At 40.6% G+C, this 25,018-nt stretch overlaps 2 protein-coding genes across 2 annotated transcripts in view; one reads left to right on the top strand and one right to left on the bottom strand.

Annotated features, from left to right (window-relative positions):
* Window positions 1-2,248, bottom strand: part of DOCK4 (dedicator of cytokinesis 4) — a 221,471-nt gene extending 219,223 nt beyond the window's left edge. Inside the window, exon 1 of the mRNA XM_068189962.1 lies at window positions 2,066-2,248. Within this exon, the coding sequence (XP_068046063.1) occupies window positions 2,066-2,102 (37 nt within the window). The 5' untranslated portion in view covers window positions 2,103-2,248. The remainder of the gene's footprint in view (window positions 1-2,065) is intronic.
* A 78-nt stretch (window positions 2,249-2,326) lies between these two features.
* ZNF277 (zinc finger protein 277) overlaps window positions 2,327-25,018 on the top strand; it is a 41,594-nt gene continuing 18,902 nt past the window's right edge. The window contains exons 1-4 of the mRNA XM_068189964.1: window positions 2,327-2,516; window positions 19,713-19,911; window positions 23,041-23,129; window positions 24,499-24,581. Coding sequence (XP_068046065.1) covers window positions 2,327-2,516; window positions 19,713-19,911; window positions 23,041-23,129; window positions 24,499-24,581 — 561 coding nt within the window. The remainder of the gene's footprint in view (window positions 2,517-19,712; window positions 19,912-23,040; window positions 23,130-24,498; window positions 24,582-25,018) is intronic.

The raw sequence follows: 25,018 nt of genomic DNA, 5'->3' as shown, positions 1-25,018 counted from the left end.
GCATACATATGCTTTGTACAACTAAGCAGGATTCTCAGAGGGGTTTCCTAATGCACTCATTTTACCAGAGCAGATAGACATAGAAGTATTAAAATAGCTGTTTGGAAATGTAATAATCCCATCAGTAAAAAAAAAAAAAAAAAAAAAAAAAAAAAAAAAAAAATCACATGAATTGGTCTGTGCAAAATGCAAGTTTGATTTATGAGGTTCACTTTTTATAAAGTTTAAATAATTGTACAGCAAGATACAACCCTTTCTCCTGCCTCCCCTCCCACGGCTATGTAGTACAATAGCTTACAGGGTAATTGGGTGTGAAGATTTTGCAGACAGCACTCATCATGCAGGTAAGTGAGCACATAGCATAAAAAACAGTCCAAGAGAAAAATTAAATTACTTTAGGTTAGTATTTCAACATTTTGCAATAGTTATATTGAAATATAATATCATTCCCATCCTAGGGGTACAGAGAAATCAATTTGAACAGTGGCTTTTTGTTACTATCGTGAATAGCCTTTGGAAGTCAAATAACAGAAAACCAGGAAATTAATTTAAATAAGAATATGCATAGTTTTGGTGACTATACTATATTTGCACAAATAAAGACAATCTTTGTAGTGGACCACATTTTCTGGTTGATCCAAAGGAAGCTCTCTATTGAGAAATTGTAACTGTATCTCTTTAGCAGGAGTAGCATTTTGGTGACACCAGCTTTCATAACCAAGGCAGAGCTGAATAGCAATTCACCTCTAAGTACCTGAAAAGGGTTACTAAACGTAGAAAAGCTTACTTAAGAAATATCTCTTATTGATTAGCAACGATGGGGTGGTTATTCAAATAGGGGGAACAATTTTATCTGCTTGATTTCAGTACAAGAAAGGGTGATTTTTAGCTCATATATCGGGAGTGGGGGGAGAATGCTTTCAGTTGTGAAATAGCACACTAGGATCAAAAATAAAAATAAACAACAAATAGAGGGAGAGGAAGGCTGCAGCTTGAAATACTTGACTGCTAATATCCAGCATGCCATTCCAGGGAGTCCCACAGTGGTTTTTAAGCCTCTTGCCCATCCTCGTAAAGAAAGGCGGGTGGCAGGACTAATCAATATCTTGCAACCCAGCTGTGACCTGACAAATAAAGAAGTCAAGAAAAAAAACCCATCGATGATCTGTGTCATTTAGCATTCGGAAGACGGCAACATCTGGGCTCAACTCCAGATGGGACGGAGCAGCCCCGCGCTCTCGGCTCGCCACAGCGCTGCTACACACACACACACACACAAAGGAGGTCTCCGCGCTCCTCCCGCTTTTCTCCAGCGTGAACAACTCCGCGTTCAAATGCGACGTAAACACACGGAGAGCTGCCTACTACGCCGGCAGGTCTGTACAACAGTTCAGCTACATCCGTGTCAGAGGGGGCTATTGTCCGGGACGAGCGGCCGGCGCTCACCGGGTGTTGGCGTAGGCGGTGCCAAGAAAAATAAAATCACTGCGAGTCTCTCCGATCACTCCGCAAGTCAAACCCGCGGGCTCAGAGCCCTGCACCGGGCAGAGGGGAACAAACAGGCGAGGCAGCGCGGCTCCCACAAGCGACACTTTGTCTGGTTTCCAGTGAAGCAGTGACAAAACCCCCGACGCGCGAACAATGCCCGCGGCCCCGTCGCCGCTCCTTGCCGGGCGCCGGCGGACACCGTCTCCCACCGGGTCGCCGCTCCCAGCGATGTTTTTAGGTTGCTTTGTTCCCCGCCAGCCTTTTCACCCAGCGCCGGTAGGGAGAATCGAGCGCCCGCCTCGGAGACTGGGGACCGGCCCCTGCCCCATCCCCTGGCAGCAGCGGGAGACGCCGGAGCCGCGGCTTGGGCAGCGGCCGCCCTTTGTTGTGCCCCCGGGGAAGGGGCCGCTCCCCCGTGCCCTGACGGGACCTCGGTTCCCATCGCAGCGCTCACACGCGCAGCGGGAAACGGCAGCGGCGCCCCGCGGGGCGAGCCCGCTCTGCCCGGGATGCGCTCCCCGCCGGCAGCGCCGCTCCTCGCCCCCACTCTGCCCCGCTCGCCTTCTCTTTCACTCACCCACGCCGTACTTCTCGTGCTCCGTGGGTAACCACATGCTCGCGGCGTGCGAGCGCCCGTTCCCCCGCCAGCCCCTCCGCCGTGAGCGGCGGCGGCGGCCGGCAAGAGCGTCCGCTGCCCGGGGCTGCCGCCGCGCTCAGCCGCGGCTGCCCAGCCCCAGCGGCGAAGGCATTGTTCGGGCGGGCGGACCGACTGAAGAGCACTCGCCGCCAGCCACTTATATTCCCCGTCCCGCTGCACGCCGGGGAACGTAGTGCCTCGATGCGGCCGCGCCCCTCGTCGCCCGCGGCCGCGGGAGAGACTACGAGCCCCGTCTGGCCCCGCGCTCCCCGCCGGGGCGGAGCGGGGCGGAGCGCGGCTCCCGGGGGCCGCCCCGCCCCGCGCCGCGGCGGGCGGAGCGGCGGCGGCATGGCCGCGTCCCGCGGGGCTGCGGGACCGGCGGCGCGGGGAGGTGAGTGCGCTGCGGGAGGCGTGGGGGTCTCGCACTGCTCTCCCCCACTCCCCTCCGTTCCGCGATCCCGGCTTGGACGGTGGGACGGGGCTGGCGCAGCCGTCCCTGCGATGGGGTGCGGCGGACACGTGTCGCGCAGCCGGCAGCGCCAGGGCCCGGCGCGGTGCGGCTCCCTTGTCGCCCGTCGGAGCGCGGTTCCGCGAAGAACCGCGGACAGCCCCGTACCCTCCTCCCGCTGGTTACAGGGACGTGAGTCGCTCTGGTCCTACTGATGCCAGTCCTTCCACGTTTGGCGCACGGAACTGCGGGGACAGGGAGAGTTTCCAACAGCAAGTCGAGGTGGAGAGGGAGTTGATGCCGGCAGCGCGCCAGAGCGGAGGGACGTGAAGCTGATGGTCCGGGGAGCATTTTGGCTTCTCACATGAATCTGTCTGCGCGCACATACACAGGGATAGTGCCAAGCAGGCAGTGCACAGCGAGGAGCACAAATGGACCATGGGGAATTACTTCAGGGATAAGCCAGGTGCCGTAAGCAGCAAGAACAACAGTCTTTGTCGAGAAGCCTGTATCTCTGCACCCTCCTGGAAGGAGCTTAGCTAGAGCTTACCGTAGATAAACTGCAAGAAATCCTCAGGCTTCACTGGTCCTTTTAAGAGAAAGCTGGGTGTTTTGAGGCAAGGGCAACAGCTTGGGTTCTATCTTTTTTCTGGTCCTGTGGAAAGGCACAGACAGTAAAAAGGGAGAAAACAAATGATAATGATGCTGCTTTGCAGGCCTTACCAGGTACAAATAGTCTCTAAAATGAGTATGTCTGGTTTTAGAAAAGTGTTCTCCAATTAAATCATTATTCTGAAGTGGTATCTAGAGATTTTATGGGTTTCTTTGGTTTGATCCAAATGAAAAAAACAGTTTAATGTTTTCACACTTAAGAGAAGAGAGTAGCATTCAGTTCAGGTTGACTTTTAACTTCTACTGTCGAGTCATTAATAATGTGAAGGACACAATGAAAGGAAGTCATGTGCAAGCAGGCAGTTTCAAATCTAGAGTTAGAGCACTTTTATTCTGTGTTTGGGCCTTTGATAGTGAGTGGTCTTTTAAGTGACATTTGTGTTGTTTGTCTAGCATGTGCCCTTATTCTATTCATAAAAGTAATATCAATTCGTGCTAGTAGTTAGAGCAGCACTCTTGCCTTATTTCTTTGTTACAGTATGTTGGTATGAACCTCATATATGAAAAGCCAGACCCTTTTAGAGCATTTCCACACTGGTATAATTGCACCCAGAGGCAAAGCTGTGCTGTTTTAACTATTGGAAAGAATATGTGCCTGAGTCTGTGCAGCTCTTCTGTGTATACATAGGTCTGTGGACTACTAGAGACGATGAGGTTACCTGAGGTTTTTTCAGATAACTGTTGTAAAAACATTGGCACCAGTTCAAAGAAAAAAAAGGAATTTTTTGAGGAAATTGGAAATTCAGAGGCCTATGCTGTTTTCCTTTTACTGAGCACAAATACTCATTGAAATGACTAGTGGACTGTCTCTGTCTTTGCTCCCAAACTCTCTTTGCACCCCCTGGCAGATAATTTGGAGTCTCTAGATAATGAAATATGTAAAAATCAGTGTTGAAAATCAAAATAATAGATGTCAGGCTAAATTAACTTTTATGTTAGCCTATAGACTTTCATGTACATCCATGTGCTTTATCTCCCCATAAGACAGGTCTGCCAGCATGCTGGCTGGGAGTCATAAAATTTTGCCCCAGCCTTCCAACTGCTGTCTCATGTTATCTATGACTGACTTCAGCATTAACAAGGACAAAGGCAAGAGTGCCCAATAGCTCAAACAGCCTTTTCAAAATTATTGGATTAAAAAACAGTTACTTAGGGTCAAGAGATATTAAGAGTATAAATCACATTGTCTATGGACAAATAAATACCCCACCCTAATATTTATTATTTCTCTGTCTCTGAAAAAAATCTTTATTCATTCAGAGGTTTAACGTCTACAAAAGTATTCTCTCTAGCAACATCTTGTACTTGCATGTACACCTGAGGTGTGTCACTTACTTGGAGGCAGCATGTAGGAAAATTAAATAATATACTATTTCCTGGTTTTCTGATTCTATTTACAGGAAAGCCTGTGTTTTTATATTCTAATCCAGGACAGTGTTGCTTTCTAATTAGTTCCTTCCAGCAGCCTTCACCAAGTGGCTTTTAATAAATATATCACTATCCACAGTACAGTTTGTTCAGTCTGCATATCAACACTTCTTACAACATCTGTCAAAGGATTTTAAAATGAGTATTTTTTTCTGGAAGTGTGTCTTTCAGTTTCATCGGTAGTTATAGTTTCCTTCTCAAGGTCTTGTGCTCAAGTGCTTTTGAACACATGCTGCTGGGTTGCACCATGTCCAAGCACAACATGTTACTCTGATTCCTTCCATGTGTCTCTCTCATACCCCATTTTTAAGAATATTCCATTTACTCTGGAAAACAAAAGTATAACTGGTCTTGCATATGTCTACTTTTTTTTTGTTCTACCTAGAGGATACTCCAGTGAGAGCTGGTTTGTTCCTGACAGTACAGCCATTACTTCTTTTGCTCAACTCTTTAAGTTCTGTTAAGGATGCTATTAGAGCTGCTCAGTGCAATGGAATCTAGAATGCAAGGTTTTCTCTTTCCAGGTCACTGAAAGGCAGTCCCATGTACTCTCAGACCCAAAGGATTTCTCCATACAGGTTAATGGATGCATTCCTCATTAGCTTCGCAAGCACTCCCATTGAACAGGCCACTTTGTGTATCAGTGTGGATTCCTAAGTCTGTTTAAGTCCATTTCATAAAGTATACAAAATACCACTATCTCCTTCTGATCCCATCCACAAACACCCTCAAAAATACCATAGTACATATGATAGTCATACATTTCCCCTTTCCTGTCAGTGACAAAAGTTCATCTTGACCCTGTTCAAGCGTGTCTGAGTAGTTCCTTTAATGCCATTAGTTCCCATATTGGCAGAGACAACTTACTGTCTCTGTTTTCACCTGCTTATTAACATTTGTGTGCAATCTACCATTTTCCTTATTATTTGTTGTTTCTTTTATACTGAATAGTCCTTAACCAAATAACTGATGGACTAGATGCCTTCCCAGACCCTGCTTCCTTATACTACCACTCCTGTTCAGATCAGACTGAGTGCTTTACTTCTTTCCTCTCTAAAATATCCACAGCATGCATGGTGGTGAACAGGGAGCTGCTGGCTGCTCGTGTCTGTGAGTGAAAACTCCAGCAAGGTGACAGAGCACACAGCTGCCTCTGCTCGTCTCTTCATTCTCAAGAGATCCTCAGACCTTAGCCTGATAAGCAGCCCACATGTCTGCCCATTTCTGTTTCATGGGTTTAGAGGTTGATATCCTCTCAGTACCCTTCCTTAAAAACCCCCACCTGTTCCAAATGAACATAAATGTGGTTGCATCCTCAGTTGTTTTCCCACAGGGCACTTTCAAGAATCCAGAACACCACTGATGATCTGTTTCTCAGGTTAAATCTTTGTGTGCAGTAGGGGATTTCAGGACCTGAGGCTTCCACCATACTACAGATTTTGGACAGAGAGAGAAGAGATTCCTTTTACTAGTAGGCATTATGAGCTCTGTAAAGGATGCAGATTAATCATTGTGAACTGAACAATTAGCAATTACACCTGGAGGACAGGTTCACTACTTAATTCTGGAAGTGCAACACAATTTATTTTAATATGATTACCAGAATGGATCTCCTAAAGCAGTATTATTTAAAAATGTTTAAAGAGCCTTCTTTGTGATTTTTAATTAAAAATCCAATCTCAAAGTAATTTTAAACATTTACTGGATAAGTAAGTGGATCTTTTGGAGTACTGGAAATTACTAAATTATTGCTGTAAAATCACCTTTTATGTGCTTCTCTGTTTGAAAATTGAAAAGGCAGGATCCTTTCATGTAACTGTTGCAGTAATATATTAGTGGTTTTAGTCTTCACATCACATTTTTTAAATAACTGAGAGTGGGAGAATATACAAGTGAAACTAAATATTTCATTAAACAGGTCATAATGGCTTAATAAAATAAGTAATTAATTGTATTGGTTGGTAATAGAGATCTGAAGTGCCCACAATTCCTGCCATAATTTTACAAAAAATTGTGTTGTAAATGTGCACTGTATTTTATTTGAAGACAAGGGGCATCCCCACACCTCAGCATGAATGCATAATTTCTGTTAGCACAGGGCATAGGGTATGTTGTATTCCCCAAAATACCCAATAAAGACTTCTTATTTGGTTTTCTCTGAATTCAGAAAACTTTCATAGCTTAAAAGCAAAGATGGGTGGCCTTTATCTTTGTATTTCATTCCAGTATACTGAGCCAACTCTTGCCCTCTCAGTAGCAAGTAAAGGCTTTGATACATGAACAAACTACGTTGTATCAGCTCCTCTATTGTCTAACCACAGCTTATTTAGAAGCGAGCTGCTTCAGGCTGCTGGGTGAGCAGGTACAGGGCTTTAACATGGTAATTTGTTTGCCTGTTAAACCCTTCAAGTTCTTTGAAACCTCTGCTCAGTCTTTCTGTTACCTGCAGTGGAACAAGAATGAGTGATGTTTCATCAGTCCTCAAACTGATGAAGATGTATAAACTGTTTCTGTGTTGGCAAATATCTGATTCTTACCCCCAAAAAGCTTTCTCATCACTTGAACAAATAATAGATGTGAACATGCTTTATTTACATGTAGAGGTATAAGCTAGAGAGGTACTTCAAGTGTTTTGAATGTTCTGAATGTAACACAGATGCCAGGATAATTTGTTATGCCTCTTGAAACACCTTGTTCACTGCTTTTGTTCTTACTGGGGAATACTGGTTTTCTGGAAGAGCACCGAAGTTGTAGATTCTTGTCAGCAATGATGACTGCCACAGGGTATGCCTGTCATATAAGCAGGTCTTAGAGTTCACCCTTTGAGACTTTAGCCAGCTTTCTTGATGAAGGGATGTAGGGTTTAAACTAGCATATGGTTGTGTATATGAGCAATAGGAAAGGAAGAAAAAAAACTTAAGTATTATGAAATTACAAGCATTAAGTATTTTAACTTCAGTATAGGTTAAATTTGTCTATCCAAAGAGCCTTCATAACCTTTCCCAGCCCTCTGCGCTTCCTTCCATTGTGTCCTGCCTTGAAACCTCTGCTAGAACTCTGCGACTTTGTGTGACCATTTATATCCTAAAACTGCAGTTGTTCCCAGTCTCTCTCTGAGGTTTTTGCTTCACATTCTCATCCACAAACTCCCAGCAGGCTGAATCTGGGAGAAAAGCCTGAAAGCATTTGAATGTCTTTCTGTGGGCTTTTTAAAGTAGCTTTAAATATTGCATCAATAAAAGCCTCACACAATGCAGGAAAGAACATGACATTCAAGAAGCAGGAGAAAAAAAATGTGGTGAGTTTTGTACAACTTTAAAGCAGGTCTATGCCTTTGAAGAGCTGGGCACATCATCCTGGTCAGTGCCTCACTGAAATCAGGGAAATGTGTTTGTAAAAGTCTGGGTTCTTTGCAGAGTTGTTGTCTACAGTACTTAATTACAGTCACTTGAATGGAAAAAGCCTAGTGTTCAATGACCTGATAATTGTTGTGTTAAATAATGCATTAGTCAGTACAACTAAAACCACATAACTAGACTGAAATTGCACTGTGGCATCTCTGATTTTCCAGCAGGTGTTTCTGTGATCACTGCTTGTTTGCCATTCTGTCCTAATATTCTGTTGTAGTAGACCTTTAAGTTAGAAATTGTAGTAGGTGTTTTGTCAGTAGCTTCAGTGGACCACAGACACCTGTCTGTTCTTTGTAATACATTTCAACTACGTTTCTTGAAACTTTCCTCTTGGTTCTTTTGCCTCTTTATGTCCTTTCACTGGACACTGTCTTCCAGTTGGTCTTTTTTTTTAACTTTGTGTATTTTTCTCTGATTTTGATGCCTCACAGGCAGTGACCAGTGTGAAATGGCCCAGCTGTTTCTGTTTGATTCTTGCTCATTGAGATGTCATCCTCCCGTTTGTCTTTGGAGACTGTGTACCCAAGGAGTAGCCACTTGCCTGTGTGGTTGTAGCAGGTTAAACACCTTCTCTTTATCCCTCTGGTACAGAAGCTGTGTAACTTGACACGCTATCTGTTTAAACCTCATGATTTTTTGTGGTATGTTGTGGCTTTGTTCACCTGAACAAATAATAAGGCACAGTAGATAAAGGTGCCACAGTCCCTGCAACTTTACTGCGTGGTTTGGCATTTCTGCTCACATGAAGTGAGTGTTCCCACACTGAACAGCCCCTTGGTTTAGACCCAGGCATTTCTGTTAAGGGTTAGGATGCATTTTTCATACACCTGGACTCCAAACAAATCCTGTTCACATGCTTCGAAACTGATCTCTAAACCCAGCCAATGCGCAAAGCAGCTGGAGAGTGATGGGGGCTGCAAGACTCCTGTGTGGGTCAGAGCTGTGCTGAGATGCAAGAGGAGAGACAGGGCTGGTGGGCAGCATAGGGAAGCTTGGCACGGCACCCTCCCGTCCAGAACCCCACGCCAAGTTTGTGGCATGTGCCCCAGGGTAGGCCTGTGAGTCCCATGGTGCAAGTGCACAAGGCTCACAATATAGAAACAGCAATGGCTGTGAAACAAATGTGTGCAGTGGTAAGTGCTACTGGTGTCAGAGGAGCGTTTTGCTAGCATTTGTCCTGACCAGTGAGCCAGCACCGAATTTTATTATGACTCTATAATGCACGAATAAATGAGGTAGAGCTTTTTCTCTAAAGACCAGTATGTAAAAAAATCATCCTGCTGGAGGTTTTAATTTGATTTTGTCTTATATGGAATGAAAACATGCAGTCTGTGCTGTATTTTTATTATTTATTATTACTATACTAATTTAATGTTCAGGAGCCTGCATGTATTTATACAAATGTTGCCTGAAAAATATAAACAACTTGTATCGGTAATTCAAACATTCTAATTCTGTTTCTTGATGAAGTTAATTTCATCCTTGTTCACGAGCTACATTAGTAGTATCAGTAAGCATATATCACACTTAGGAAGACGAGATCTGTGTTATATGCTTAATGAATGCACAGAGGACAGTATTACAAAAATATTTATTTCAAACTCTGGTACAAAGTCAGAACACACTCATAGGAATTTTATATAGCTTGCTGTGGGATGTCTCTGGGATCTATAAGACATAATTATTTGAGCCTTGACTTAAAAATATTTTCCTCTCAAAATAATTTTCAAAAATGTATGTGTAAAGAGTATAAATAGTGGATTATTTGAAGTACAATCAAAGCTTTGTTTTCCTCAATCATGCTATCAGGCTGAAGTATGTTGATTCACATCACTGCACACTATAATGAACTTTCCCTTTGAGCTACTGTTTTTCCAGTTTAAATACCGGTTTATGGAGGTTTGATTCTAAAAGTAGAAACAACTTATTTTGCTACTTTCCATCTGGAAAACCTCCAGTTCACCGAGAATGCAGCAACAGACCACCGAGATTCTAACATCACAGGGCCTCTTCTTCATACGGATTCTTCACGAAGTACAAAATTCACTTAATTCAGCCTTGAAGGCTCTCTGTGTGTCAGGAAGCTCAATCAGAATATCTGAGAGAGATTTCAGCCTGTTCTGTCAATATGACACTGACACACACAAGGATGCCAGAAACGAGAACTCTCAGGATGCATTTTGAGGTTAGTTCTAATTTGTATGAGTCTGAAAAAAAATTAAGAGCTATTTAAAATAAAAGTTTCACACTATTTGCAGTTGTTTTTTTCACATAGTTGCCTTTTTCAAGGAAAGTCTACCAGTGGAAAAGTTGTAAACCCTGTAATGCAAATGTTTTAGTTAGGAGCATGGTAGAGATTCCCATCGTAATGATGTGGGGGTGTCAGGAACTGCTAAAGCAGGCTTTATGTTTTTAAGGCAAATCACACAGCCTTTCCTTTAGTTACAGAGAGTAAAGCAATTGTTTAAAAAGACCACGAGGCAATTCTTTTAACATCAAAAGGATAAACGTGCTTGGAAATTGAATCCTTTTAGAGGAAAAGAACATGTGACAAGAAAAGGAAAATCCTTGTAATAAAGCATTATTGATCACTACTAAATGATCATGATAAAAAGTAGAGAGTAAAATAATTAACCTGCTTTACATAGCAGTGCTGGCATAGAAGTTACTAGGCTCAGTACAGTATTTGTTAAAGGCACTGCAAAGATAAATTACAGCAATGAAGTATTACTATCCATATTAAACACATTGTTAAGACCCTTCCTTTCTGGGAGAGCTAAGGTCACAGACACAGAAAATGTAAAGTAAGACATGCCTTTTTCCAGCTTGCTGCTCTTTGCAGAGGGTTAAGCAGAACAGTGGCAGTGGTAACAAACACAAATACTACATTCGCATATACATTTTTTTACTTGTGATGCCTTCCAGTATGTATTTTTTAATGTTTTTAAATGGTGGTCTAGATCACCTTGACACAAAATTGTAGCCTTTTTTTTTCCTCTTTTTTTTTCCCCTGGAGTTTTCATATGAAAATAGCAGAAATTCAGTCTTTATACCTTAAATTTAAACAGCATTGTTTATGGTTTATTATGTTGTCTTTGGTATGACTTTTTACTAAATAGCAAGTTTAAAAGAAAAAAGCTGCTAATTTTTGTTAGATAGATTTGAGTGATAACTACAAAAGAAGAACCTGGATGGTCACTTTTTTCCTTCCATTTCAAATTCTTCTGTTGGATATTTTCTTCCTCTTCCTTGTAACTCAATATTCTGAGTTTCAGGCTAGATAATTACTTTGTTAATCTTTCCAGATAATAGTCTAGGGTTTAATCTTTGCTTCTAATCCCTTATTTTAGTGGATAATATGGATGTCAGCTCTCCATGTCTACCAAGTCATGTGATCACACTAAACAAGGAAAGGTAAACAGACATTCTGTTTAACAATAGCCATAAGAAATCACAGAAGCTCTAAAAAGTATAATAAAATTATTCAGTATATAATGTTGAAGTAGATAAATATTGTTTCATATTTGTGACCAAAATATCACACCCTGAATTTATTTACCCTAATGTAAATCTGTGTCATTTACCCAGGAATGAGGCATTATACAGCTCTGAGCTTGCAATAGAACCTGCTGTAGTGTGTTAAATATTTATAAATAGCATATTAACATCATACTTAAATATTGTTATGAATACTTACTAGGGTCACTTTCATTAGTGTGTGTGTGGGCATGCATGTCCCTCTGTGTGGGAGCAGTAGGTTTGTTCTGGTCTTTACAGATGTGGGGGTTTGTCTGGACCCCAGTAGAAAGACAACAAGCAGCAGCATGTATCTGCTGCTGAACTGGGCAATAATCTAGTCTATTATTTAAACATGATCTTATTGGCAAGTGCATTGGTTTTGTTTTATTAAAATTCCAGCACTTCACATTTTTATTAATCACTTTCCCAGTCCTATTCAGTTGTGTTCTGATGCCTGTGCTGCGGTACCATAGCAACACTTGTTAATGCTAATGAAACTGCAACATCCTAAGCTCCCCGACAGAGCAGCCCTGTCTAATATGGCTATTAAGCACAGTTGTATTTCTGTTAGTTCCAGCTCCCAGCAGACACCTGCTCTGTAGAAACTCTGTTCTGAATTATTAGGATTCGGTAACTTACAGCTTTTCTTAAAGATGTCATTTAACTGGGATAAAATTCTCATATTCCTAGACAGCAAATGCTACAGAATATGTACAGTGTCTGTAAAACTGACAAGCTTTCGCTGTAGGATTAAGTGTTCTTTTGAAGTGCTCATTTGCATTCAATGAAAAAACAGGCAGGGTTGGGACTGATTGATCTTGGACGAAGCTACAGGGTGTGTTGTCCCCCAGAGCACACGGACATTTTAACTAAATATCATTCATAGTGTGTAAACAAGCAGAAGTAATAGGTAAATAATTCCTCATGAACTCAGACTTAATTCAACTAAATAGAAGTACTTGAGGTCTTTGATATATCAAGGTAGAAGATTATTATGTACATTGATTCTTCTTTCACTAGGAAGAATATTTGCATGTAGTATTGGTGAGGACCATGACAGGGTGTTTTATTTTCATTATTCTGAGGTTTGGCTTTGAATACTGTTTATTTGGCAAGTCATTAGTTATCCATCTTTTGTACTCTGGAAAACAAAGGAAAAATACTATAATCAGTATAAAATTGCTTCCAAGAATATGACCACAAATTGGGAATGCTGCTGTGCCAACAAATAGATGCTGCAGTGCCAAGGCTGCAAAACAGGGATGCTGTCATGTATATATTTCGAGTGTCAAGCCGATCCTTCTTGATACTCTTGCATCATCTCAAAAACAATTGATTCCAAGACAAAGCTTTAAAACTGCTCATCTCCTAAAGAGTTTTAAATGCAGCACTCCTTTGTTCAGAATTACCTATAGGAATACAGGTTGGTTCCCTAGACCAACCTGTGCTCTCCAGAGGGGTTTGGTCATTTCAGCAACTAAATGGTTTTGCCATGTAATCAGTGAGAACCTGGGGGAGTGTACTCAGCCTTTTTGTTTTCCATTCAGCATCTGTTGGGCTGCTAGTGTGCAGTACCAGGTTTGCTAGGTGTCTTTTGTTTTCCTGTCATTCTTTCTTCCCTTTGTTCTTTGTATATCTAATAACCTGTCTTTTGTTCATTATTTGGACTCCTATATTCACCAGTATGTCTGTGTTGTGTTCATTTTTGTTTTAGGATCATTTCAAGTTCTTGTGCTAATCTCCTCATAATATTAACCAGCTGTATTAATGAGATAATAAACCAGATTTGTTGGTAATGAATTGATCCATTCAACTATTGGACTTAATTAGAAAGACACTTAACATTCCAGCAGATGTTCTTATTTTGTTTCATTATCCTTGTGTTACCAACAGCGGGATATTTGCATCATAAAGTCCTCAGCCTAAGGCTGTGCCATAGACTACAAAAAATGACAGGAAACCCATAAATATGTCTTAAGCAAATTTGTATTAATTCTTTTTTCATTATTTCAATTTTCAGACTTTGCAATGTCTTGAATTTTTAAAGTATCCTTCATTTAGTAATAAATCAATTAATCTGTTTTAAAACAGTTTGATTTCTTCTTCCCTACTTAAAAACCCTTGTCTTTGGACTTACCTCCTTTTCCTCTGGTCTTGAGACTCTCATTCCTTTTTATCTAGTGGCAAAGCTTCAGAAAGAAGGATGTGAGTGGCCCTGTCCTCAGCATTCCTGCAGACCAGTTTATGGAGTTCCTCCCTCAGCTTGCTGGCTGCCTGCTGGAAGAGTCTGCCGTTCCCTGAGCTCTGCTTGAGGCACGGCTGCAGGTTGCACCTCAGGGTCAAGCTGTGTGAGTGAAGAGTTCTAACAGTGAAGTTACTTCATTTATCTGGACCCACAAACCTCCACCTTCTAGTTAGAGAATGTAATTCATGCAGCAGTGTTCAGTTTGTCCCCAGAGCTGGTCAGAGCAGATAGTTCAGATGTACAACCAAGTAGAATTGAGCACAAGAGCTCCACGCTGCATTTGGTGTGTTAGGTGTACCCATGCTGACAACAGTGGATTCTGCAAACTGAAGCCAGTGCTGAGTGTCCTTGTTAGGAAGCAGTGATAAAATCTTAGTGGCTTCTTTTCCTGCGTGTAATGCCTTTGAAGAAACCTCTCACACTGTGGCAGGCTTATGCTAAAATTGTATGAGACAGCTGAGGCTGTAAAGCTGAGAAGAAAGGAGGAAGCTGAGAGGAAGGCTCTGTTTCACCTTACTGCTACTCACCGTGCACTCCTTCGTTTGCTCTTGCCCTTGGTGGACTCTTGTGTCGGCATTTTCAACATTCTTGAGCAAAAAGAAAGGAAGGAATGGTTCTTAATGGTAAAGAGCTAGATTGACTCATCAAAGGATTTGGCAAGCCTGGGAGCCAGCACAAGCAGAAGGGCAATGGTAGATGGTTAGGAGTGGTGGGATAAGGTGGAGAAAGTCAGGATAATGAGACATCCCTGTGCTTCTTGGTGGCAACAAGTGGTTACACTGGCTAAACCATCTCTGGAGACCTTGCCTTTCAAAACTCCCATTCAAATGGCGAATCTTTCCTATCTTTTTTCTGATAATAATATCTGTTGTATTGGCCGTAACATTGCATGGCATATTGCTTTGTGATAATTGCATGTGTGATTGTGCAGGTGGAGTGCATTGCCCGTTCTGCTGTAGGCTGTGTTATAACTTTGTGGGTGGAATGTTTACTTAATTGTGCAAACCAACGTTGGTTTGGAGCTTAGAATAATTGTATTCAGAAGTAAAAATGTTCCAGTAAGGAAAATGAATACATTTTCATCTTGTCGCTTCACTAGCTGTGAAGATTAACTAGTCTGTATTATAACAAATCTTAAAATAAAATACAGCCATATAATTTCTATAACAGGCAGACTTTTTTAATTTACTTTTTTTTCCCCATTGTTGTGATGGTGTGCACAGTCCTTGTGCAGGAATCAGAAATCCATTGTACTGGGATGCTTATATAAAAAAAAAACAGTGCTTATTCTAGTTTTGAAAGTAAATTGTTTTCTATACCTTCTCATTCTCAAATATCTTCAAAGTATTTATTTTCCCCTGAAGAACCTGGTATACTTCTTAGTTTTAGTTTTCAAAGAATGTATTCCTCTGTTCTCTTCTTTCTACTAATCTACATTTTTTAGCTCTGAATTAGCTGTTAAAGACCATAGTTTTATCTCTCCTGTTAAAGGTTGAACAACATGGTGTCAGCTGCCAGTTCTGTGACTGAGAAAGCAATTTTCTTACTTTCTGAGTTCAGAGGGCTTTCTGTGAAGCCTTTGGGATATCTCTTTGCGTAACAGTCATGCTGTTTTTCTGTTAGGCAGAGAAGAAAAACTCAGGGGCAACAACATGATTCATCCAAAACTTAATGGATGGGTTTTATAAGGCTCTCTTCTCATAGGGAGTCTCATGAGTCCTGTGCTGTTCATCACAGATGCAATAAGGAAGGGTGATATGTTTTGCTGATGATACACTTGTGTATCACTTTTGGGTGATACACTTGTTTTTTTCTAAGTGGTAAGCAGGAGGGCCAGCTGAAGCATTGCATGAAATCTCATGTTATTTGAGCAAATTGCGCCCAAAAAAGTGCTATTCAATGTTAACAAATGCAGAGTAACACACAGGAGTGAACACACAAAGATTATGAGCACTGTCTTGTGCATTAACACCTGATTCACAGCTTAGGAGACTTTGAATCATTGAAGAGAATTCAGTGGTTAATTCAGTGATCCTAAAAGCAAGTGAAATACCAGAAATAAAAAGTAAATAGAAGAGAGATTGAAAAAGAAAAACATCTGTGCTGATATTGAAACATATTTTCTTCCACTCTTGGACATTTTCAAGTTACCTCTTACCACATTACATGAAGGGTAGAGTAGAACTAGCCTCAAGTTAAACTATCAAGGAATAATGAGCCATTACAAAAACATGAAAAGCTGATGCAAGTTTTTGTGGGTGTTAAAAGACCGAGAATTTCAAATAGTGCAGGAATAAGTCAATGAGAAAAAAAAATAAAAGCTTTTTATCTGAGGGGCTCATATAGCCTTTGATTTAAACCCTCCATACTCAGACTTCTGGAAGACTATTCTATTTGTGTGATTACTGTTTGTTTGCCCTATTTTTATACCATTCCTAGGCAATTGCTTCTCACCCTTGTCACCCAGGGCACATGCACCATAGGGGTGTTTAATCTATCTCTGTGAAGTTGTTCTTGTTGCAGTAGATTCTAAGAGAAAAGCTTGCTACTTCCACCTCATTTTCAAGTCTCTCTGCATGTAGGAATCTTGGAGTCTGAGAATACATGTGAGAGTTATTTCCCTGTTAGCTCTGAGCTGTGCTATCATTAACAGCTTTTATTCAGTACCTGTAGCCAGTCTGCTCCAAATACAGAAACAAAATTAGCGGCTTTTGCAGAGATTTCAATATTATGCTTGGATTTATTTGTACTACATTAGTCCAGTAAGTGCTATGCTAAAGGCTGTGCATTTGTTCAGCTCTGTGCATTTATTTTCTTGTTCAGTGTTTTTTGTAGCAGATGAGTAAAAAGATATTTATATGGATTCCTTTTTCCTTTGCCTCTTTTTTTAAGTGCCTTCGAAAGAAATTGCATAAGCTTCTGCATTTGCCAAACTGCTCTGATAACCTAAAGTTACTCTCTTTTAGTATTAGCTACTCTGTTTGGGCAGCAAAAAAAATCTTCACCCCAGTTTATTCCTTTCAGCAGCTCATGACTACAGTTAAAGACTTAGCAGTTCTGTTTTTCTAGCCCAAGCGGTTGCTATTCACAAATACCCTTACTAAATAACTGTATTGGCTCCTAGTCTAAGTTTCATACCAGTTCCTGCTGTACACACCTATCTGTTCAAAGTTGATTTCTTGAGGAAGATAGTAAATTATTTATTTGGATTTCTAAAGGTTTAAATACATCATTGAAAGAGACCAATACCAAAAATAAACAAAAAGCAGTGTTGCTGTTTACTGGGTTAAGTTGAACTGGCAGACAGAGTATCTTCTTAGTTCACTTGGTATCAGCAATTGCAAAGGAAATTAAGTTCTGCTTTTATCCATAAGCATGGTTTAATGCTTCTTCAGGCAACAGAACTGACTGAGAATGGACAAAGCTGGACTCTTGCAGGTACCACCAATTTTGCTTGGGAGATTTGACTCTTTCATGAGGATTGCTCTAGCACATAGTGTAGCCACTGCTGTTCTTAAAATAGGAGAAAATGGAACAATTTCTGCAATGCTAGTTTAATAAATTTCTAAGGGAAGGGAATGGGCTGAAGTGTAGATAAAATGATGACAAGAAAAGTGTTAGATTGTGCACAGCAGCTGTGTTGCTACAGGTAATACTATGCTCTGTTTTCTGCCATCTTTCCACAGTGCTTAGTTTTATGTGATAAATTGAATTCAGTGTAACCCAGCCATCAGTCTTCAGTCAGGTCTGTGCCTTTCCAGGAAGTTCTATTTTTCAGAAGTCCTAAGTAGGAGCCACTTGTGGAGGGCATATATATTGTTCAGGAGCAGCATAGAGCTGATAAAGCTGTGTTTCCTATGGTTTTATACCCCTTGCCACCTATGGCTTCCAGCAGCTCCAGCTTACCCTCAGTCCCCCGGAGCACCCCCATCAGGGAGCCATTGCCTGTGCTGTGGCTGCTTTGGAGCACCGTGTCCACGCTGGCAGGGCGGACACCTGCTGGGCACCGTGTGCGGTGGAAGACAAAGTCTCACTCCCCTCTCCATGCCTGTCCCTCTGCCTGAACACAGATTTGTCACAGAACTTGTAGGGGCTTCCCAGGTCTGCCTCTGAATGGGATTCTCCAGCCCTTCTTTTGTTATTTCAGAGTCTTGGTAGAAGGCAGGGTAGAGCACTGATACATTAACATATTCTCCTAGGAAAAAAGCTAAATTACTGTGATTTTTTAAAATTATTTTTCACATTTTCCATGTGAGCAAGTTACCAGGCTGTCAGTTTTAGTATACTTGCCAATGTATAACATATATATGTGATTTTTGTAGGGTGAAAGTTATCTGGTAAATATTTATTAAGGTTCCTTTAAACATGTGTGTTTTAAAATTCATGTGTGACAAAATAACAGACTTGAGAGAAGGCCTTTTTCTTAATTCTTCCGGTATCTTCAGAAACTGATGCCCAGGAGGTTCCCTCAGAATTTCAGGAGATGGTTTTGCAGTGTGAGGGTGTCTGAGCACTGGCACAGGTTGCCCAGGGAGGTTGTAGAGTCAAAGCCATTTGCTTATGGTCCTGCACAACCGGCCCTAGGTGCTCCTGCGTGAGAGTCCTCCTTGACCAGATGACATCCAGAGATCCCTTCTAATCTCATCCATTCTGTCATTCTGTGAAATTTCATTTCTCTACAGAGGTGTTCATGTCACTGCAGGAATCCAAATACACAGAGTTTATTCTCCTGCTGCACGAGATAACTTCATAATACAAGAGTCCAGGACTCCCATGTTTTCAGTTTTCAACTTCAAGAGGGCAAGAACATGAAGAGCTTTTTTCTGTTTACTTTTTGCTGTCCAAAATTGATGTATCTAAAATTGAAGATATGTGTTGAAAATGGCATCTGCTTCCAAGACTGAGGTATAATTAATTTGGAAAATGAACACCACAGTTTACTTCTGGACAGATGGAATTTGGTTAGGCTAATGGGGCCAAGTGTTTAACTGTCTTGGTCAGTGTTTCTTAATGAATGATACTAATTTATGCCAATGGAAGAGCTTATGAATTTAGACCTGTGTTGTTTAAATGGGGAACACACTCATATAACACTAGGACTATATGTGGCAATGACTCACCTCTGTGTGGTGTCACCTGGAGAACGTGTCTGGCTGGTACAGTATGGTACAAACATGGGCCATTCACCTTTCCATGTGGAGCATTCACCTTTCCACATGAAGCCCCCTTCCTCAACATCTGTACAGTTATAAAGTGTTCCAGTGGGCATAAGCGTCCATGTGGCAGCAATCTTTATTAAGGATAGTCTTTTGTCATAGAACAGTAAATTAGATGTTAATGGGAAAAAAAGGCAAGACAAATGCATATCTTCAAGAGTCAGTCAGAAAGGTATAGAAGTATTCTGCAATAAATAAAAGTGTAATTAGGAAAATTAACATGCAAAACAGTTTGTGCTATACATTCTAAATCCTTTCTGATACTCTGAGCAGTGTGGCTCAGGGAGCCACAAAGAGAGTAGCTTCATTCATATCAACAGGTAGATTAGTTAGTGAGAAGAAGAAAAGTGGGTTTACCATCATAAAATTTCTTTAGTAGTAAGCAGAGCACTTGTGTGTGACTGACTTGGTGTCAGCTGGGAGTTTCATTTGGGAAAGACACCTGAGAGCTATCCTGTGCTGACCTCCCAGTGTCCTTCTTGGAATCAGTGCAGTCAACCTGATTACAAGAATCTTGTTCCTCAAGTGATCCATGCAACAAAACTGAGATTCAAACAGGTTTTACATGTACTACCTTAAAGTACTCCAAGAGATGTACATTTATTTACCTAGTCAAAATTAATTATTATTATTTTTATTCTTATTTTAGATACCGAATGTATTTTGGAGCCTCTGTCTCTGCCAGAAAGTCCAGGTGGTGTTGATGCAGAAGAAAGTTCTCTCTATGTGCCTTGTATTTTCTGCAAAGAATGCTATGTCTTAGCAGAACAAAACCAGCTCCTGAAGCACATGATTATTGAACACAAGCTCGTCATAGCAGATGTGAAACTGGTTGCAGATTTTAGAAGGTAAGGGTTATGTCACTTAAAATAAGTGTGTATGTCCACAGATGTTATTGAAAGCTTTGGAAAAGTAGAGAGCATCTTTTTAAAAAGACATTGTGGGAGGATTTCTGCTAACTTTTCTTATGAGCAATTTGCTGCTGGCTGTAAGGTTGTTTCCTATTTCCTTCCCTCTCCCTAGTGCCTAGATGTTGCTGGAACTAGGGAGCTCAGTTTTACAACACATGGCAATTCCTGTGTTTGACATTTTTGTATATATCCTAGGGTCTTCTCAGGTCCTGTCACTAATCAACAAGTTGTGTGCAAACTAGAAAGCTGTTTTTTAGCAAAGCCCATTCCAGACAATCAGCTTTCCTAATGCTGGGATTTTTTTGTGTAGGGCAAGACTATTTCTATACCTGTACAATGTCCTAAGGCTGTGTATTGTACACAGAAGCTGCATAGTACAGGATCTCTCATATTCTGGGATGAAATTTGTTTGTGCTGCTTTAAGGACAGTATTCCCCCATCAAAATCACATTTAATCCTTAACTATGCTTTACAGTACTGTGATCTACATACAACTGTGACTCCTTCTACAGCTGTGTCATTGATCATCTCACCGGGGTCACATTTGGCTTTCTCTCTTAACTTCCTCCAGCAGCTGGCATGGCCCTAGCTGGCTTGTAACTTCAGAGACAAGGTACTTGCTTGTCTTTTTGCTTTCCACAGTAATATATGGGCCAGAAGGAAGGCTAGACAGTACCTGCCAGTCTGTAGATAGTTCTGCTGTAGTATTTAAGTGTTAGATGGATAATTTCTCAACTATAGTGAGTTTTCTAGTAGGTCTTCTGTCACTAGTTGCTCGGTCAAAGTCAAGACCTTGTGTCTATCAAGACTCAAAAAAAAAGAAATAATACAATATAATTTAGGAAGAGAAATGTAAGCCATATAAATCCTTAATAAAATGTATGAGCTTAACATTGCTTAAAATTGAAAACTGATGGTAGTTTTTGTTTGCTTTTCTGCTGAAGGCAGGCAGAAGGAGAATGTACTGTTCTTTGGAAATAGTACTAGTATCTTTGGGTAGGTAAAGGAATCGAAGCTGCTCAGTCATGGACCGCCAGTCCAAGCGTGCTTGGGGGAATTATTTTGCATTAATAGAAATGTATTTTAAAATCACCCCTTCAAAAAGGGCCCATTTAGATTCTTTTTGCTGCTAATGCAATTGGAAGGTAGCCAAATCTCATAGAAAGTGGCCCCAGGACATGAAATCATGGAATTGTTGCTCCGATGTGTTCTTTCTCTGATTTGCTGTATTAGTAAAATAGTTTAATACTACACACAAAAAAGAGAATATATTCTGAAGTGTTGAACTGAGGTGTGGAAAATACAGGGATCAATTCTGTAAAGATAGTATTATTTTTATATTTAGCAATGAGTTACAGCCAGTCTTAGGAATACATTTCTTGACAGAACTTCAAGAAGTGGATAATCCAGAAAAGACCAGTGCTAATGGAAATTTTTTTTCTTTTCTTTTTAACTTTGAAGAATAAACATAAGTTGACATAAGGGCAGAGGGAAGAGATAAAGGGAATAAGCTTCTGCTTCATGACTCAACATGATCATTCGTTCTGTCTCCCTGGAAGTATCACAAGGCATTGGTTTTATCTGGTCATTGATTATTTTGGTTAAGTCTTATGATATGAAATTCCTTAACTGTAGTTTCTGTGACACAGACGGTTATGGGCAGGGGAGTTTTTACCAGTGTTCATTTCTCTCAGTGCAAGGGAGAGACATTTATTAAATGAGCTCTTGAAATGTCTTCATTTGCACATTTATGTCCTAAAAGCTCAAGGATGACTTAGTCAGGAAGAACTACAGTTTTGTTTAGCAACTCTTTCAATGTGCATTACAAAGAGTGGAGTAGGCAGGGGGAGAACTAAAGACTCACCTCTCACTTACTGACATCTGATGATGCTGCTGAAAGAGCCTCAGCCACATGTGCCAGCTTCACTGTGCTCAGCTGTCTGCTACACCAGAGGTTAGTACTCTCCGTGTCAGAGTTAGCAGAAAGAAAGATGTGCTGATTCCTTGGCTGCTGCAGTTGAAGTCCTCAAATATGGTGAGAATGGTAGAGGCAGTGTGAGCCACCATGGGATGTGGCAAGTAAACTTAGAGATTGCACAAGTATTAAAAGCTGCAGCTATTTAAAAATGCTCTCATAATAATGATATGTGATTTTTTAATTATCTTTTTCCTAATTTGGTGGCACAAAATAAGAAGCAGTCATTGAATAGCCTTTACCTTACCAACTCTAATATGATTTATACATAAGTATAATTTTAAGCAAGCACTTTAAGCATTTTCAGATTATTTTTTATAGTAAAATTCTGAATAATTAGCGCAAGAGTTGCTTGGTTCATTTCATCATATAAATGAAGTGATGATTTCTTCTTGGTTAGACAGTAGCTTCCTAGTTCAGTGGAAATCTAATCTCAGTTGTGTTCTGTTGATGCAGCTGTAATACCAACAAAGATTGTCGAGAATGGTTTAACAAACTGTAGTTGATGGGTTAAACTTCCAAGATGTGTTTAAATCTTTTCTTATTCTGTCTGCTGTCTTACCCCCAGGTGTTCAGGGACTTCATTTTTCAGTCTTTCTAGTTGTCTGCCAAGCTACAGCTTTCACTGTAACTCCACAGGAGACCTGCCAAAACCTCACTTTTGTCAAGTTGGAGTTTTTATTGAGTTTCAGCTTCCTGACTGCATCTTGCAGAACACAGAGACACAGAGTACAATATTTTGGGAATTTGAGAATGCTCTGTAATATATCTTTTCAGTAAATATGCATCTGAGTGGCACTTCTGTATGTAGATGTGAACAGGTCACAGTGTTTATGCAAAGCTTGGTGCAAATCTGCTTATTGAGTTCTTCACTTTGACAGCATGGTTAAACCCCATTTAAGTGAAACTGAATTAATTTCATAAAACTGAAAACTAATATGAAGGAAGGAAAAAGGGACATAGGAGTTAAAAAAAAGAAACTAAAACACTTAAGAATTTAGAGCATGAAAAAAACAAGGGCTAGTCAATTTTTTATTAAAAGTTTTTTGGTGTTTCCTTTTTCACTGATCATCTCCCCCTTATTTTTAAAGCTACATCCTGTACTGGAAGAGGAGGTTTGCAGAACAGCCTATCACAGACTTTTGTAGTGTGATAAGAACAAATTCAAAAGCTCCATTAGGTAAGTATGCTGCTTGCTTACTCTCTGATGGGCAGATCATGTGATAATTTCTGGTATATACTGCTATTTTGATCAGCCAAATGTGTCTGACACTAGGTCAGAAAACCACAGAAGTAATGTTTAACTCTTAAGCACATATCTAAACTTACCTTTTCCAAGGATTGCAACACGTGCTTCAGCACTGTGCTGAGTGAGGATGAGATCAATATGTGCTTAAATGTGCTGTGAACAGGGGCCTGTTGCAAATCAAGGCCAGGGAGCAGAGCTGCTCACGTGCTGTCTGGGGAGACGTTGGTACCCACTGCATAAAAAATCAGTGACCGTCCTTCCAAAATGATGAGAAACATTCCCAGTGAGCTGCCTTTTCTGACTTCACCCTGCCCACCACCTGCACTGATGCTACTAATTCTTCTTGGGCATCTGGGCCACAACCTCCCTTCCTTTCCCCTGCCACAGTACTCCCTGCCCCAAGAGTGTCAGGAAATGTCATCTTCACAGAAGCCATACAATTGTGCAGTTTTCTGGGCTCCAGCACAAGTCTGAAACCACAGTTCCCTGTTCTGCTGTGTTGGTATGGTGGCACATTCCATCACAGGGGCAGTGTTGACTGTGTGAAGGAAGTTTTTTTCTCAGAAGCAGCTGATGCATTACTTTGGCTTTCCCTTTCTAACAGAAAAACACAGTTTAACTAAAATAGATAAGAACTTTAGGGCTTTTCTGCATCTTTAATTCTCAATGGAGACCTTAAAAGAGAGGAAACAATGCATACAGCTGGTGTCAGAGATGGTTAGAAAGTGGAAACTTATATGTGTAAAATATATAAGTAGAAATGTAAATTAGGCAAGTCTCAATGTATGGTTCTGAACAGTTGTGTATATCCACAGGTGGAAAAATATTTGATGGTAAAAGGTAATGTGATAGATCAGAGCAAGGGGAGGATAAACCAAATAATGATAGCTACTGAAAACTGACAGTTACTTAGGGAAATAATTGATAAGATAAAATTAAAGGTGATTTCATATTTCTTTCATGCTGACTTTAATCTGTAACCAATATAAATGCTAATTGTTTTATGTATCCAGAAGAACCATCATAAAAATGATGGTAGTGGAGAAAAGCTTCACGCCAGTGAAGCTGGTAGTGGAGAAAAGCTATGCAAGACTTTTGCCTTCATACTCCAATATAAATATGCACAAATATTTAAACATGTTTCATTAAATTATGAAATTAAAGTAACTGACTTTTATAGGTTAAAATCACATTCTTACATTGTTAATATGTTCTAAAGTCTTAGCAAATTATCTGCTAGTAATATTCAAAGCAGCTGCAACTTCCCATTCCTTACTCACACTTTTTAATCTCTTAACAGAGGAACAGGACAATTATTTTCTTTTATGTGATGTTTTACCAGAAGACAGATTACTTAGAGAGCAGCTTCAGCAAAAGAGATTGGTAAGAAATTATTGTTTTTTCACTTTTTAAGGTAAACACTCTAATAGAATAATATATAGTAACTTAGCAGGCATTTTAAAGTGAAAACATTTTTTGCAAGATGGCAAAATTCTGAATTTTTTTAAGCTCATTTCCCTAGCTGCTGCACAACCATACACAAATCCCCTGTTTATCTATTTTTCTGTGGGATAGATTTACAGGTTGTATGTCAGTGTTCCACAGAAGTGGAGAATACACCCAGACACTGAAGAAGGTTGAGTGTGCTGAACATTTTTCTTCTTGCAAGGATCTGCAATGCATTGACACACTATTTTTCATGTAATAATATATATTGAGGGAAATTAGCAAACTAGAACTCGGTGTGCGATACTGTGAGCAGAGAAGGTGATACTTACCTACAAAATCTTTGAGCAAGCTGTTTTTGTGCATTCGCACTC

Source organism: Anomalospiza imberbis, chromosome 5, assembly GCF_031753505.1.
Source record: "Anomalospiza imberbis isolate Cuckoo-Finch-1a 21T00152 chromosome 5, ASM3175350v1, whole genome shotgun sequence".
In the NCBI taxonomy this organism is placed as follows: Eukaryota; Metazoa; Chordata; class Aves; order Passeriformes; family Viduidae; genus Anomalospiza; species Anomalospiza imberbis.
Note: the sequence above shows the minus strand (reverse complement) of the source record. Positions and strands in the feature narration are given on the sequence as shown.